Source organism: Nicotiana sylvestris, chromosome 6 (genome assembly GCF_000393655.2).
Source record: "Nicotiana sylvestris chromosome 6, ASM39365v2, whole genome shotgun sequence".
NCBI classification, from domain to species: Eukaryota; Viridiplantae; Streptophyta; class Magnoliopsida; order Solanales; family Solanaceae; genus Nicotiana; species Nicotiana sylvestris.
This window is the reverse complement of record NC_091062.1, coordinates 8,430,731-8,445,589: the sequence shown is the minus strand read 5'-3', so window position 1 is coordinate 8,445,589 and position 14,859 is coordinate 8,430,731. Positions and strand designations below refer to the sequence as shown.

Below are 14,859 nucleotides of genomic sequence, written 5' to 3'. Positions count from 1 at the left end.
ACTTTAAATATTATATTTTCAAACTTAAAAGATTACGGTGTTTTATTGAGGTTATCGGTTTACCTAATATTAAGATAGCCACCATCACAACATGTAAATTTTGGGTGTGACACAATGAGTCCTATGACGATCTAGGCGGACGAGGTGTCAATTCATGAGTATAGCGAGTAAATATGTTAGGGGCACTTGGCTTCCTTAGCTAGTTAGCTAGGTGGAGACTTGTCTCTTTTTTTTATTTTATTTTTCTTGCATGTATTATGACGTGTATCATATGTTTATCCCATTTTTGAAAGAGTAGTAGCTAATCCTATCTTAAATTAACAACGAAATGACCAGTTTAAGTTAGGTTGAATTTGTAAAACAAATAGGTCCACGGTTCATTTATTAGTACTCTTCCATTGTTAGTCCTATTTTTAGGAAATGATCTTTAATATTCACTCGGTTAAATAGAAAAAAATGATCATACAAAATTCAATAGTCATATAAGTAAATAATATTTGCTGTGTATAAAAATCAAATCTCCTTTTTATATATTTCCATCAAATGATCAAGTCTCCTTGATTCTTGCTCTGTCCAAACTCATTTTTCCTTATGTAGGCTTAATCCTGCAAGACACCTCGTTTCGAAGTTTTCAGTAGTTCTTTGACTCTCAATCTCAATAAGTGTAAAGTAAACAGGTTTGAAACTTATTCGATAATCTTCACTTGACTATAACAAAACATTGATATTTCGAACCTCTCAATTACACATGCTTTAGAGAGTTGTACATCTTGGTTAAATAGTTAAGCCAACCAAAAATTCATGATTTATGATAGGGGATCTTTACACAAATAGCCAATAATATTTACTGCTTATTTTTTCTAGTCAGTATACATAGATTATACACGATCATATGTATTACATACAATAATATATGCATATTATGCAATCGCCAGCTATTTTTAATTTGAGCGGGCCAATACTTCTTTTGTGCTATTCGGGTCATGATAGCCCATCTCTCTCTTTTAACACAAATAGCCGGCTAGCTTTACTGTTTACATTTTTAGTCGGTATATATAAATTACTCAATGATTACATACATTTATACACATGTGATGCACGAATTATACATAATAAATTATATATTCACATGTTACTTTTAGTTTGAGTGATTAGGTGGGCGGCTATTTAGTTAAATCTAATACTAAAAAATTAATCCACATAGCCGCTCGCTTAACCACTTAAACTAAAAATAGCCGGTAGAGATATAATATATGTATAATTTATGTATTATATGTGTATAGTTATATATGATCAATGTATAATCTATGTATATTTACTAAAAAATTAAACAATAAATATGACCGGCTATTTACGTAAAGATTCCTATTTTATTCTTGAAATCAAAAGCCCAAGAAGAGGTGAAGTCTCGTGTCTCTTCTCCATCGCAATCATACAACCTTACTCATCATCAAATTAATCAAACGCTTTGTTTTTTGTATATTCTCTCTCTTTAGTTTAGCTCCACACTTCACTCCCACATAAATCAAATCTTCATTTTCCTCTTTCCCATTTTCAGCCTTTGCCATTTGTCTCATAAATAGCTGCAAAAAAAGCAGCTTGACATTAAAAAATTAAATAAAAATGGTGAGGATAATACCAATGGCCTCTTCAATTAGGCCTTCACTTTCATCTCTTCATAAATTTTCTGGGTCCTCAAGATTCTGTGTTTCGCTTCTTTCTCATAATTCTCAACGAAAGTTCAGTTCTTTTCATCTGGGTAGCGGTAAATTCTCTATCTTTTTGTTTTTCTTTTTTCGATCAGCCCTTAATACTATTAAATTTCTTTTTATTTCTGAGTTTAAACAATCAGGTCAACTTATTATGTAAATATCTTGATAAATATTAGTAGTAAATTGGTAATATGTTAAAAAATGGTAATTAACCTGTTATCACAGTTAAAATTCAGACTGGTGTAAAATAATATTACACTGTCAGTGTATATAAAATTCAGTTTTTTTTGTCCAGATTTCACTGGTTTGTTGTATATGGCCAATTTCTTATGTACCCACTTTAAATTCTTTTTTTAATTGCTCATATTGAATCCTTGTTTGTTTGGTTTAATTTATTTTTCTCAATTTATGATCAATTTTGTGTGTATCCATTTCGTATTTTTTGTAGTATAGAATGTGCACCGAGTTACCAGTATGCAGTTATGGTTTTAAGGGTCTTTTCTTTGTGCAATATGCTTATTTACAAATAATGCACAAGGAAGTATTGTTTGCTGCCGGGGTGGCAGTAGCGGAGCCAGGAATTTATACAAGGGATTCAAAAAAAAAAAAAAAACTAGAATGTCATAGTTTGGGATCTTTTCTTATGTTAAGTGGATTCACCAGTGTATGTTTAACTAAAAAAAATCATTTTTGTCCTATTTGCGTAGTATAATTTTCCGGCGAAAGTGATTCAGTTGAACCCCCTTTGCTGTATCTAGTTCGGCTACCGCAGGATGGAGGTTAAAGAAAATGTTGTAATGCTACTAATGTAGAAGTTTCTTTCTTTGATAACATCGTCTCTTGAAAAAATTATATGTTCGTATGTGGAACGTGGAAATGTGATTTTGGCATATAACTGATGTGTCTACTCTAGTCTGTGATGGAACTTGTCTGTATCTCTGATAGTAAGAAAACCTTTCTTGAAGGGGCCAAATTTACTCTTAAGAAATTGTTATATGGATAGTTAATGTTCTTTGATTGACGTAAAATAGTAGTTTATCTCTGTCTTTTGTGCTGAATTTTCTTCTTCTTTACTATTAGTTTCATTGGTCTAGAAGCAAAGATTTTATTATTTTCATAGAAAATTAGAGCGCTAATGTCGTTTTTATGCAGTCTACTTTAGAAAATATAAAAACTTGTAGTTATATCGTTTATGCCAGTCGTATGCTTTAAAATGTATAGCTAATGCGGTTCACTACATTTCTATTTCCCATTGGCTTGGATCTAGTATTTAAGAGTCACATCTTTCATCTCTGGTTCTTATATTAATAAAAGAGCTCCATTTTCTGGGGTTAGAGTCTCAGTGGAAGGGATTCCTCGCTTTGTTGTTGTTTTCATTTAAAAGTTTTCTGGTTTCAGACAGCATAATTTTCATCATCGCTTCTATCATCATTCTATATACCTCAATTCGCTTAACTTGGCAGTTATTTAGTTAGTTAGGGTGATTGCTTCTCTATGCATTAATAAAGCCACTACCGCACATTTAACCATAAGATCACCACCCGTAGATGATGTCTAACATGGAAACATGTGCTGCAGTAAATTAAAAAGGTTGGTGCTGGAGTATTTCTGTTTTAAGATGTCTTCTCTTACTCTTTCTCTACAATTGTATTTTGCACTGAGAGTAGTGTGAGTTTTGTCTTCAGGGGGATAAGAAGGATATAACTTACAATAATTTGAAACAGTGATGATCAAATAGTTTGCGCCAATTTTCTATTATGATTTGCTCACCAACTATGTTGCTCGGACTCTCCAAATATGTCGCAGGGTGCGTTTCGGATCCTCTAAAAGTAGTGCATTTTTGGAGGATTTGATACATGTGGCAATATTTTGGAGAGTCCTGGCAACATAGTTCACCAACACGGCGGTGAATGTGGTCGATTTGTATGCTATTGGTGGAAATTGTTGCTTGTGTCTGTTGACCTTCAGACTTTACTGTATCCCAGGATTTTAGTGTGTGCATCAGTTGGTAAGAGAATTGCTTACTTGGTATTATTGATGGTTCTGCAGCAGTTCCACAGTTGCAATCTTTTGGCCTTAAAGCTTCTAATCTGTTAAGAGAAAAAGGGGGCAGTTTGTTGGTCAGCGCTGCGGGAAATATGGCGCAAGCAAGCACCACTACTACCCAAGAAAATGTCCTAGAGTGGGTCAAACAGGACAAAAGAAGAATGCTCCATGTAGTTTACCGTGTTGGGGACCTTGAAAAGACAATAAAGTACAAATATCTTGACACTCCATATTTTGCTAATCTTATTCTGTTCAAATGTCATGATCTTATTCTCTGTTACTCCCTCTTCTAACCTTCCATAATTGTGTTCAGATTCTATACGGAGTGCCTAGGGATGAAATTATTGAGAAAGCGTGACATCCCCGAGGAAAGATACACAAATGCATTTCTAGGATATGGACCAGAGGACTCTCATTTTGTGATTGAACTCACGTACAGTAAGTTGCTCTGCTATCCGAATCAGTATGCCATTTCCTTTTCTTTCTGCACACAACTCAAATGTTTACGGCTGCAATTAAGTTTCTCTTTTACAAGCTCTACATTGTCAGAATCTAATGTTTTCATCTTATGACACCGTCAGATTATGGAGTTGACAAGTATGATATCGGATCTGGGTTTGGCCATTTCGGAATTGCTGTAGAGGATGTAAGTGTCTTTATAAATAGAGAGTGAAAGGAACTTTACATAGAACGTATAATTTTGTATATCTCGAAAGGCCCTTTCTTTTCTTAACTGTTACTGCATTTTGTCGTTGGTCGCTAAATTGCGGTGTATTATTTGCATAACCCTGTTATATACTTACCTGGTTGTGGGTTGTGCAATAGGTTTCAAAGACAGTGGAACTCGTAAAGGCTAAGGGAGGGAAAGTAAGCAGGGAACCAGGTCCCGTTAAAGGAGGGAAGACAGTTATTGCATTTATTGAAGATCCTGATGGTTACAAGTTTGAACTTTTAGAGAGGGGTCCAACACCCGAGCCCCTATGCCAAGTAATGCTTCGAGTCGGAGATCTTGACCGCGCCATAAATTTTTATGAGAAGGTAAGATTACTACGACTTCATAAGTATTGTTGTTATTGTACTTTCTGCTAGTCTTGTGCTCTTATTGGCTGAATTAGCCGGAAATCCTTACTTTCCATAATTTTATCTTCAGGCTTATGGTATGAAGCTTCTCCGCACACGTGACAACCCGGAATACAAGGTAAGTTGGCAGATTTTCTTAAACAGTCGGCATAACAAATGAAATCATCATGGATGTTTGACCTAGTGTATGCAGCTTAAATACCTCTTGCCTGGAATATTAGTAAGAAGATAAGTTAGTGGGATGCATATGTAATTATATTGCACGGTGGAGATAGGTTTACTCTCTGATGCATTTCCATACATTTTGGTGTTTTCCCAAGCAAGCGTTCTCTTAAGAAACAATTCAAGCAAAGATGAAATTTTTCCCCTTTTGTTCTATGAAATGTAGTTACAGATGTGGCTGGACAGAATGAAAATGACCCCCCCCCTGCAAAAAAAATGTAGGCTTCTGTGACTTACTTATAGCAGTACTTCAATTAGGCCAATTGTTTGTGCAAACTGCTATTTATGCTATTCTTTAATGTGCATGGTTCAAAGTCTACTCGTAGTAGTACTTCAATTTGACTGCCTTGCTATGCCGCTTTTGTAAGTGTTGATGAGCACTCTGCTTTCTTTCATGCTCCTGCATCACATTCTATGAGAGACAGTTTCTTTTTTTCCGACATCCTAAATGGTTTGATACAGTTCCGCTGATGATGAGAGCAATGTTAAATTTTTGTACCTTTCGACAAGTTTCAGGAATTCAATGGCTGTATCACGATCTGATATCATTACCTATTGACTGACTTCTTATATTCAATATTCTTTTTTGTGATGTAACCTTTTATATTGTAGAGACTAGGGACGAATTTATTTTGTTATACTTTCATGCAAAAAATTAAAAAATGGAAGTAGTTGACTTATTTACTATTTTAAGAGTCAAAATAATTTTTCTTTTGAGCACTTTATCTCAATTTATATAACAGTCATTTCATTTTGAGACGTTATACGATGTTTGACACCACTCGATTTCTCTACAACTTTCACAACTTTCATTAAACTACTAAAATTGTAAACTTGAGTGACATTTATCTCTCAAACTAATAATTCAACCATTGCTTGAAGATTTTTCTTCCACCGTCCCTAATATAATTATAAGTCAAATTAACATCTTAAACCGCGTCATATAAAATGGACTTGAGGGCATATTAGTGTTTTATGTCAAGGTTCTGATCTTGTGACTTTTGTTCAGTGAGAAAACATAAATTAGTGACCAAGAATGAGGCTGAAGATTAGTGATCTTCACCTTTCTATTCTGAATCTGTCAAGCTTTTGGAATGTTGGAATAGATGTTATTTTTTGCCAGTACTGAATATGCTGCTTTATATCTGATTTGAGTTTCATGAATACGCTGTGGTGATATCGTCATATCCGTTACCCTTGCAGTTGTTAAAATGTTGATTTGCAACTTCTAATAGGTTAGCAGCTGAAACAACAACTACTAACTAGTGTTTGTAGAAAGGAAAGATAGTTGCTAACTGCTACTGCCTTATTGTTACCAGCCGTACAACAAATTTCATGACATACCAAGTTTGTAGCTTGATCCGAAGCAACTTCTAACAAACTAAATAAACATGCATATAGAAGACAGCCGATGGAAACTTCTTTGTTTATTATTGAATAAAATAGTCTTACATAAAGCTGTTTGAAATTTGCAGTATACAATAGCAATGCTGGGATATGGTCCAGAAGATACGAGTGCTGTGATGGAGTTGACATATAATTATGGTGTCACTGAATATGACAAGGGAAATGCATATGCACAGGTAGCACTCCATAGAATAGTAGCACCTTTATTTTACATGTCATATGTTATATTGGTAGCACACTATCTGAACCAGTTAAATTCCTATAACCAAAAATGGCCAAAGCCTTTCAAAACCATTTGCTTGCAACGGCTTACGTGAAAAAATAGTTACGGTCATTAGATCTTTCATACTATTACCAAAGTACACTCAAGAATCAACCAAGCTTGCGTCCCTTCAGAGCAAATATTTTCTGTTATCAATGAAAACAGAAAGAAACAAAGAAAAAGAACTACTGTGTTTCGTATACGAGACATTTAGCTTGATTCCTTACTCATTCCATCCAAAGTTCACTGACTTACACTTCTGCCAACAGATAGCTATAGGCACAGATGATGTGTACAAGACAGCAGAAGCTATAAGACTGTGTGGCGGAAAAGTTACGAGGGAACCAGGACCTCTACCTGGTATCAGCACCAAAATTGTAGCATGCCTAGATCCTGATGGTTGGAAATCGGTAATACTCTTAACATTACAACTATGTGTTTTTCCCCCTAGTTCACTAGTCGTAAGTTCTACTGTTGTTGAATACGTGAGTCTATAACATCTTTGGAAAACATGCAGGTTTTTGTTGACAATGTAGATTTTCTCAAGGAATTGGAGTAAGCTGTTTTTGGAGGAAAGAGTAGGCATATACGGAACATCTCGAGGACATTGATGCTTCATCGAAATTACTTCCTTGCCTTTGACCGAATCGATACAAAGGGACTACCATGAAAAAGAGCCTAAAATTGTGCATTTTGTGGATAAAATTACAGAAGTTATTGCTTCACCAACATAAAAAGAATAGAAGCATGAACTCGTATATCTACCTACTTTTTGTAATAAATTTGCTGCCTTTTCTTACTGGAAAACTTTGCAAACTAGGAAATCAGTTCAGAAAAACTTAGCAAAGTGAGGACTTAGTAGTTCTCTATTTCCAATATGTACAATCCCTAATTTCAATTGTTCATTTGACTCTTTTCTTCTAGTTGGACCATAGGTACTGAGGATCAATCAGTTGCCAGTTGCAAGTTCCACTATTGTATTGTGGTCAATTATTTTGTTCTAATATGAAGAGTGTCAGTATAAAAGCCATATCTGATTTCCTTGTAGTTGGGCATGAATCAGAATTCAAGAGTGGAGGAAGCCATGAATAAACAGGTCAAGTTTAGTTTTTGTTCAATAGTAAATAAAAGTTCTATGCACAAAATACAAATGGTGTAAAGGCGATTAAAGGAAATCATTTGTAATCAGCTTGATTGGTAATCTGGAAAAAATGGGAAGTTGCTATAATAGGTTCAATTTTGCCTTTTGTTGCACTTTTGGTTCACTTATATTCTTGTCGTTAGCAGATCGTCTCATATTTGACGTCGTCACTTAGGGATTCCTAGGGTGAAATGGGTAGATTTTCATGTGCAATTTTTTAAAGAAAAGATGTCCAAATTTACATGCATCGAGCTCTCGCTATGTGCGAGGTTCGGGAAGGACTAGACCATAAGGGTTCATTGTATGTAGTCATTCCTTGCATTTCTGCAAGTGGCTATTTCCACAACTTGAAATCGTGACCTCCTGGTCACATGGAGGCAACTTTACCGGTTACGTCAAGGCTCCCCTTCAATGCTTTAAAATTAACTCTGGGGAAGGGCCGGACCACAAGGTCTATTATATGCAGCCTTACCCTGCATTGGTTCGAACCCATAACCTCTTGATCATATGGCAACAACTTTACGAGTTACGCCAAGACTTCCCTTCAATGCTTTAAAATTAACCTCAGAATGGAGCTCAATTTGGAAGAGTAATGAGCAAATGTGGCCCTTTCCAAAGAAGAAAGCTCTCAACTTGAGTACCAGATGATAATTGTAACTGCAATTAAACTTGCATTGTAAATTTGAAACTCACTTTTATACAGTTTCAAAACTAAGAGCTTTTATATAAATATTAGAAACTATTCTTATATATATTTACTGGGAAAATTCATGTGTCCTTTCTGTTCATAAAAGGACCAAACAAAATTTGAACTTCCCCTACAGAAAAACATAATACTATTACTTCCACCTTCTAGATAATCACTAACTAATAAATTAAAATACTCTAATGACTAATCAATTGTTAGACTAATACTACTATATAGTTACTTCAACATGACCGAGAAATTCATCTGGAGTCAACCTCAGGATCGAAAAAGCCTTCGAAACTCGGGATAATGGTCCCCCACCTTAGGATAATGGGCCCGCCCCTCTACCTATCTTTGCTAAAATTTCTTTTCCAAGTTATAGCAAAGCAAAGGCTATTAGTTTGATTATGTCTAAACATCCAAACAGTAACATGATCATTTTCCTTCAACTTATGATCTTTAACAAACTGTCTCCAACTTCCTAAAAGAACATAACTTCTGTAATTTCCCCAAGTCTTGAAATTCATCTTATAAGAATTGCACAATTGATCAAAAGTTGTAACTTTTACACCATGAGCCAGATTTTCACCATTTTTACCATTTAATAATGGTAACAATTTACTCCTCACATCTTCATTGTTTAATAATAGCCTCCCCTGATGCTCATCAACATCAGATTTTGTCAATTGCTTCTCAAATGGATCACTACATATAGTACCAATTATTCCTCTCAAATTCTGAACTGGGGGTAATTTTGGTAAATTTGTCAATGTAGAGGGTGAAATTCGAATCTTTTTTGGGATTGGCTTTGAAATTTTTCTTTTTGATTTTTGCAATTTCCTGGACTCTTTGCTCATAAAAAATGGTGGCCAGATTTTGGACATCTTGCTCACTAACAGCAGTGTATTTCAACCAAGAAAGAAGTAAAGCAGCAGCAATGTCTTCTCTTTCTAGTTCCACCATTTCTGAATTAGTCGAAAGCTTTTTCTTTTCTGATTTTTTTCCCTTTTTCTGAATTTTTTTTCTTTTTCTAATGAGTTTGATAGGGATGAGTACTAATTAAAAGGAAGAGAGATTGTAGTTTCTTGGAGAGGAAGAAACTACACGGCAGTAGTACTTTTACTGCTTCTCTATTACCCAAAAGGGTTTTATGATCAGGATAGAAGATACCCAAAGAGTCGGATGGGCTTTTTATATTTTCTTCTTGGATGTGGAATATTTTTTAGAAATGTATATTTTTAGTTATTCTCAAAAATAATAGTAGTCAGCAAACTATATATATCAAAACATATTTGTATATATATGTCTACTAGTTACTGTAAATATGTGTTGCATGTTAATAATTGCACGTAAATATTCAGTTCATCGATATTTTGCATTGAACGTATGTACTTTTATAGTAGTAGTAATAATAATAATAATAATAATAATAATGATGATGATGATGATGATGATGATGATGATGATGATGATGATGATGATGATGATGATGATGATGACGATGCATATATGTTCAATCAATTTACTTTAGTTAGATATAATATAGTAATACGCTATGTAATTGTATCCTATCTAATACTCCCTCTGTTCCAGTTTATGTGAACCTATCTCCTTTTTGGTCCGTTCCAAAAAGAATGACCCCTTTCTAAATTTGGTAACAATTTTGCTTAAACTTACAGTTCTACCATTAATGAGAAGTTTTTAGGGAAATTTTCGTTCCTATAGCATATAGGAAACTATATTACCAAATATGTTCATAGTTTGCATATTACCCTTCATGCTAATAGTATTTCTACAAAATATATACAATGCATTAAATAAGGAATAATTGTAGTTGTAGGATTCCTTAATTAGGCGCACTAAAATTGGGGAATTTAATATTCTTCCAGATCTTCCACAACGCAAATCACGCACATTCATAATTATCATCGGTTTCGTTTCAAAATTTCCATACTCTGTTTTTGCGATAGGCTCTGTTTAACCTTTTTTCTGATTTCACAAATCAAAAACTCCTAAATCTTCTACAATTCTTCTACAACAAACTCAAATTATGTCCAAAATACTAATTATGCTTCAATTGAATGAGAGTTGGGATAGCTATGGGAGATTTAGAGAATTTCAGGTCGATGGCATTGTAGTCGATGATGATGCGAGTTATAGTATATTGATTTCCACAATAGCACAACAATTAATGATCGATACATCCGAAAAAATTATAGAAATCAAATACATTGTCAACGAGAATTGTCCTCCAATGGAAATTAGGAACGATATGGGTGTCCGTGTATACATGGAGATGAAAAATGAAAACAAAAACTTAGGATCATATCCTGTCACGAACCGGATTTTCCACCCTCGGGGGTCGTGATGGAGCCTACTCGTAGAAGCTAGGCAAGCCACCTATGAGCCCGTGATTTTTGCCCTATATGAATTACTCCCATAAATTCAAAATAAAACAATTTCTTTCAGTATTTGCAATTTTGGAAATTTTCGTGGCATTTTCTGATAATTATTTGCATTTGTCTGTGCATTTTTATTTTATTTAATTAATGAAAATTACAAAAATATATTGCATTTAGGATTTAATTTTATAAATTATTTTATAAAAATAGGAAAAATCACAAAAATATTGCACTTTTAATTTTAATTTTTGAATTTTGGTAGTCTTTTTCCTTTAATTGGTTTTTAATTATTTGTAGTAGCAATTATTAGGGTTAATTAATTTAATATGGTAGGATAATTTGGTTTAGGATTTAATTTAGGTTTTAGTTTTAATTTTTGAAAGAAGGAAAATATTGTTTTTTTTTAAAGAAAATGAATTGGAAAAAAGGAAGGAAATAAGAGGGTTTAAATCTGGGCCAAAATCAACCCATATTTCCCCAGCCCAAACATAACCACCCAGTACCCATCCCAACCCGCGCCTAACCCGGTTCGGATTTCCTCTCAAACGAAACGACGTCGTTTCGATCGGTATTGATCTGAGCAGTTGATCTCCACTTGATCGAACGGCTCGGAACTAAAACTTTGGGAATATATATATGTCCTAATGCCCTACCCCCCCCCCCTCACTTCATCGTTCCAATACCCCCTATCAGAGAACCCAAACCTAACCCTAGCTGAGCCGCCCCTAAATCCACCACCGTCCGGTGGCGGCGCCACCTCCAAACGCCACCAAAACAACACCCCATGACCCCCTCACTCCCCTCTTTCTAAATTCCGGACCAATTTCCTTCGAATCTGCCCGGAGCTGCGAATCTTAAATCTGAGGTCAACCCCAAAAGTTCAAAATCAGTTTTTCTGTCAATCCTGGTAGCATGCATGTTCGGGAGGTGCTGTTCTATAAAGCTTTGAGGTTCGGACTAGGCGAAACAGATGTCACTCAGTTGTTCTTGACAAAGAACAAAGGATGGACATAAGTTTGGCCTAGTTCTTTGTGTCGGCCCAATTTCGAGTCCGATTGGTGAGTTTCTATCCCTCAGCATGACCTATTGTGTTTTTATTTCACCTTTCCGTCCTTATTCTTTTCTTCTCCTTTCCTCTGTTTAAATATTTGACTTATCTTCTGATGTTTTGAGTTGTTTTCTATTCCCTCTATTTTTCTTTCAAGTCCCTTTAAAAATATGTGTGTTCTTGATTTGTTGGGTTATAGTCAAGCCTCTGATTTTCTCCCGTTTATGTTGGTCTCATTAGTCTAGTTTAATTAGTTTATTCTGGTCTATTCATTAGGTTAGTTAATTCCTTGTTGGTTTGTACAGGTTAATCAATCAACCAGTTCAGTTTTAAGAAATCGTTTGTGTGTTATTTTTATTGTTACCAATTTAGTTGGGTTCATTTAACTATTTGGGCTTTGGGTCTGACCCATCTATAAAGGAAGGGCAGCCCGTTCACTTGATTCAGCCGTGGGTTAATTTGACTCATGTCTCATTTGGGGTTTAAGGTATATAGCAGGGGTATGGGGGTTAGTTTGGGCAGTCTTAGTGAGGGAATCTACTTGTAACTGTCTGGGAAGCTTCTAGGAAGCTGGGGGGACTACTTGGCAAAATCTGAATTTGAACTAGGGGTGTTAAGCTAAAATGAAAATTAAAAAGGGACCAAAGGGCAAAAATAAACTCTTGAGGCTTGCCCTAATGCCTTGCTTATAAAGGCATCTCTACCTTGCCTTTCAAGGCAGGGATTCAAGAGCTAAAATACAGACCCAAGAGACTTGAAAGAGAATAAAAATTCTGGAAAACAAAAACAGCTGAAACTTCTGTAGAAAATACTGTTTCATTGGGTTTGAGCTTTATAATATGAAATCCTCTTCTTCCTGAATCGATTTTCCTGATTGTTTGAGCTTAGAAATGGCTTGAAACTTAGTCATTAAGGTTGGTTCTAAGGTCAGCTGGTTTAATTGGGTGTTTGAGACTGGTTTCTGGGTTGCAGTACTTCATTTCTGGGTTTTGAACATGCTTTGTTAGTCTGTTTCTATTACTGGAACATGCTGCTGTCTACTGCTGATTCTCCCTTTTTCTTATTTTGTTTAATTCCAGGTATTCCCTGATTCTATAGGAGATGAAATGCAAGTATGAGAGCTATAATTACATGAAGATCCTCATGAATGAATACTGTTTTCCTTTTAATCATCAATATCAGCTGTTTACTTGGAATTTCTGGAGTTTAGTGGTATATTGTAATGACATTTAGCCTGATCTGTCCATTTTAATATAACACTAGTATGTTATTCCTTAGAAAACTCATGTTGCCTTTCGTTTGTGATGAAACACATGGTCTGATGGTTTGATTGTATGTAAGTAGTTCAGGATATTTGGATCTTGTATATAGGGACTGTGATTTAAGCCATTCACTGTTTGTTATGAATATGTTCAAGCATGTGGTTAGACTCTGTTGAGTTTTAGCTTATCATTTAGTTTTGTCTGAAATCAGAGTGCATTCGATTAAAGGGGGTGACTGCCTGCTTTGTGGGAATAAAACTTTATAAATAATGGTCTGATTGGCATAAGTCTCTGGGTACTTAAGGTAATTAGGTGCATGCATTGGGTTGAGAATGAATTTTTGAATTGTTTAGATATGTAAAAAATTTCTATAGTAGGATAAGGTCAAAATGCATTACTCATAGTGATACAAGTTAAAAACTAAATCGAACATGTTGTTCGTTAATGAGAATTCCATTGTCATTGCTTGCTAAGAAAAACTAGATCAAACATGTTGTTGAATATCGCTGGGTTTTGGCCTGCAGGGACTCAATGCTGAGTTCTACACTCAGACCTGTTGGGGTTTTGAAATTGGGCTCATTCCTGGGCCCAAGCTTAACAGCTTCTTCGAGTATAATTTGGGTCATAATTGCGGCCTAGTCACGCCCAGGCCTTTCGCTAGCCTTCCTGGCTCTGGACTTCACATAGGAAGCCCATTTGTGGCCTTTGATTGTTAATTAAACGACCATAGGGAACTTTAACTTCATCGAGAACGATGTTAATGACACCAATAGTCTATGGCCCTCATAATTTTAAAAATAAGAATTTTAGGCAATTAAATTTGAGACGTGCCATTTAGCGAATTTTCCATGGCCCTCATAAAATTAAAAACACGTAGTCGCTTTAGAGCGCGTTATTTAATAATTTTACTTTATTAAACTCGGGTGCGCATTTCATGTGACCCAAATCAAATCTTAAAACGTTGAATGAAATATGTTTAGGATTACGGGTGCATTTCATGTGGCGAGATCCAAAGACGTGTTTTAAACAACGTTCAATCTTCGTTTAAAAATAATTAAAAGCGGTTAAAAGTTAAAATTATACCATAGGTTAAAACCTGTACTAGAATCAGATAATAGGCCAATTATAACAGTTGAGCGACCGTGCTAGAACCACGGAACTCGGGAATGCCTAACACCTTCTCCCGGGTTAATAGAATTCCTTGCTCGGATTTCTGGTTCGCGGACTGTTAAACAGAGTCAAACTTTTCCTTGATTCGGGATTAAAACCGGTGACTTGGGACACCATAAAACTCCCAAGTGGAGACTCTGAATCTTTTAACAATAAATCCCGTTTCGATTGTCCTTTAATTGGAAAAACTCCTTTATTTATACCCTTCCGGGGTGTAATGAAAAAAGGAGGTGTGACAGCTCTGGCGACTCTGTTGGGGAGTGAACCCAGAATCTCTGGTTCAGGATTCAAGAATTCGAGCTTAGAATAATTGTTATAGTTGGCTTTATCCATTATCTGATTTTGTTACATGATTTGGGCCTAATGTGCTAATTGATTGCTTTTACCGCTTTGATATTCCGTGAACTGTAAATAAACTG

The 14,859-nt window shown here is 35.3% G+C and overlaps 1 protein-coding gene across 2 annotated transcripts; it reads left to right on the top strand.

Annotated features, from left to right (window-relative positions):
• The first annotated feature begins 1,449 nt into the window (after positions 1-1,449).
• On the top strand, positions 1,450-7,759 carry LOC104215456 (probable lactoylglutathione lyase, chloroplastic). 2 transcript variants are annotated; one of them, XM_009765269.2, is made up of 9 exons: positions 1,450-1,765; positions 3,762-3,966; positions 4,072-4,196; positions 4,340-4,404; positions 4,584-4,796; positions 4,909-4,956; positions 6,536-6,643; positions 6,999-7,139; positions 7,247-7,759. In XM_009765269.2, exons 1-9 carry the CDS (start codon positions 1,624-1,626, stop codon positions 7,286-7,288), a joined length of 1,089 nt encoding a protein of 362 aa, XP_009763571.1. In that variant the 5' UTR covers positions 1,450-1,623; the 3' UTR covers positions 7,289-7,759. The 2 variants fall into 2 exon arrangements, with proteins under 2 accessions (XP_009763571.1, XP_009763572.1); XM_009765270.2 differs by having other exon boundaries at positions 1,451-1,765; positions 3,765-3,966.
• Positions 7,760-14,859: the final 7,100 nt, after the last annotated feature.

Excerpts from the sequence above, each read along its gene's own strand:
- LOC104215456 (XM_009765269.2), top strand. The coding sequence starts at position 1,624 with ATGGTGAGGATAATACCAATGGCCTCTTCAATTAGGCCTTCACTTTCA. Across the intron at positions 3,967-4,071 it reads GACCTTGAAAAGACAATAAA|ATTCTATACGGAGTGCCTAG; the intron begins GTACAAATATCT and ends AATTGTGTTCAG. Across the intron at positions 4,797-4,908 it reads CCATAAATTTTTATGAGAAG|GCTTATGGTATGAAGCTTCT; the intron begins GTAAGATTACTA and ends TTTTATCTTCAG.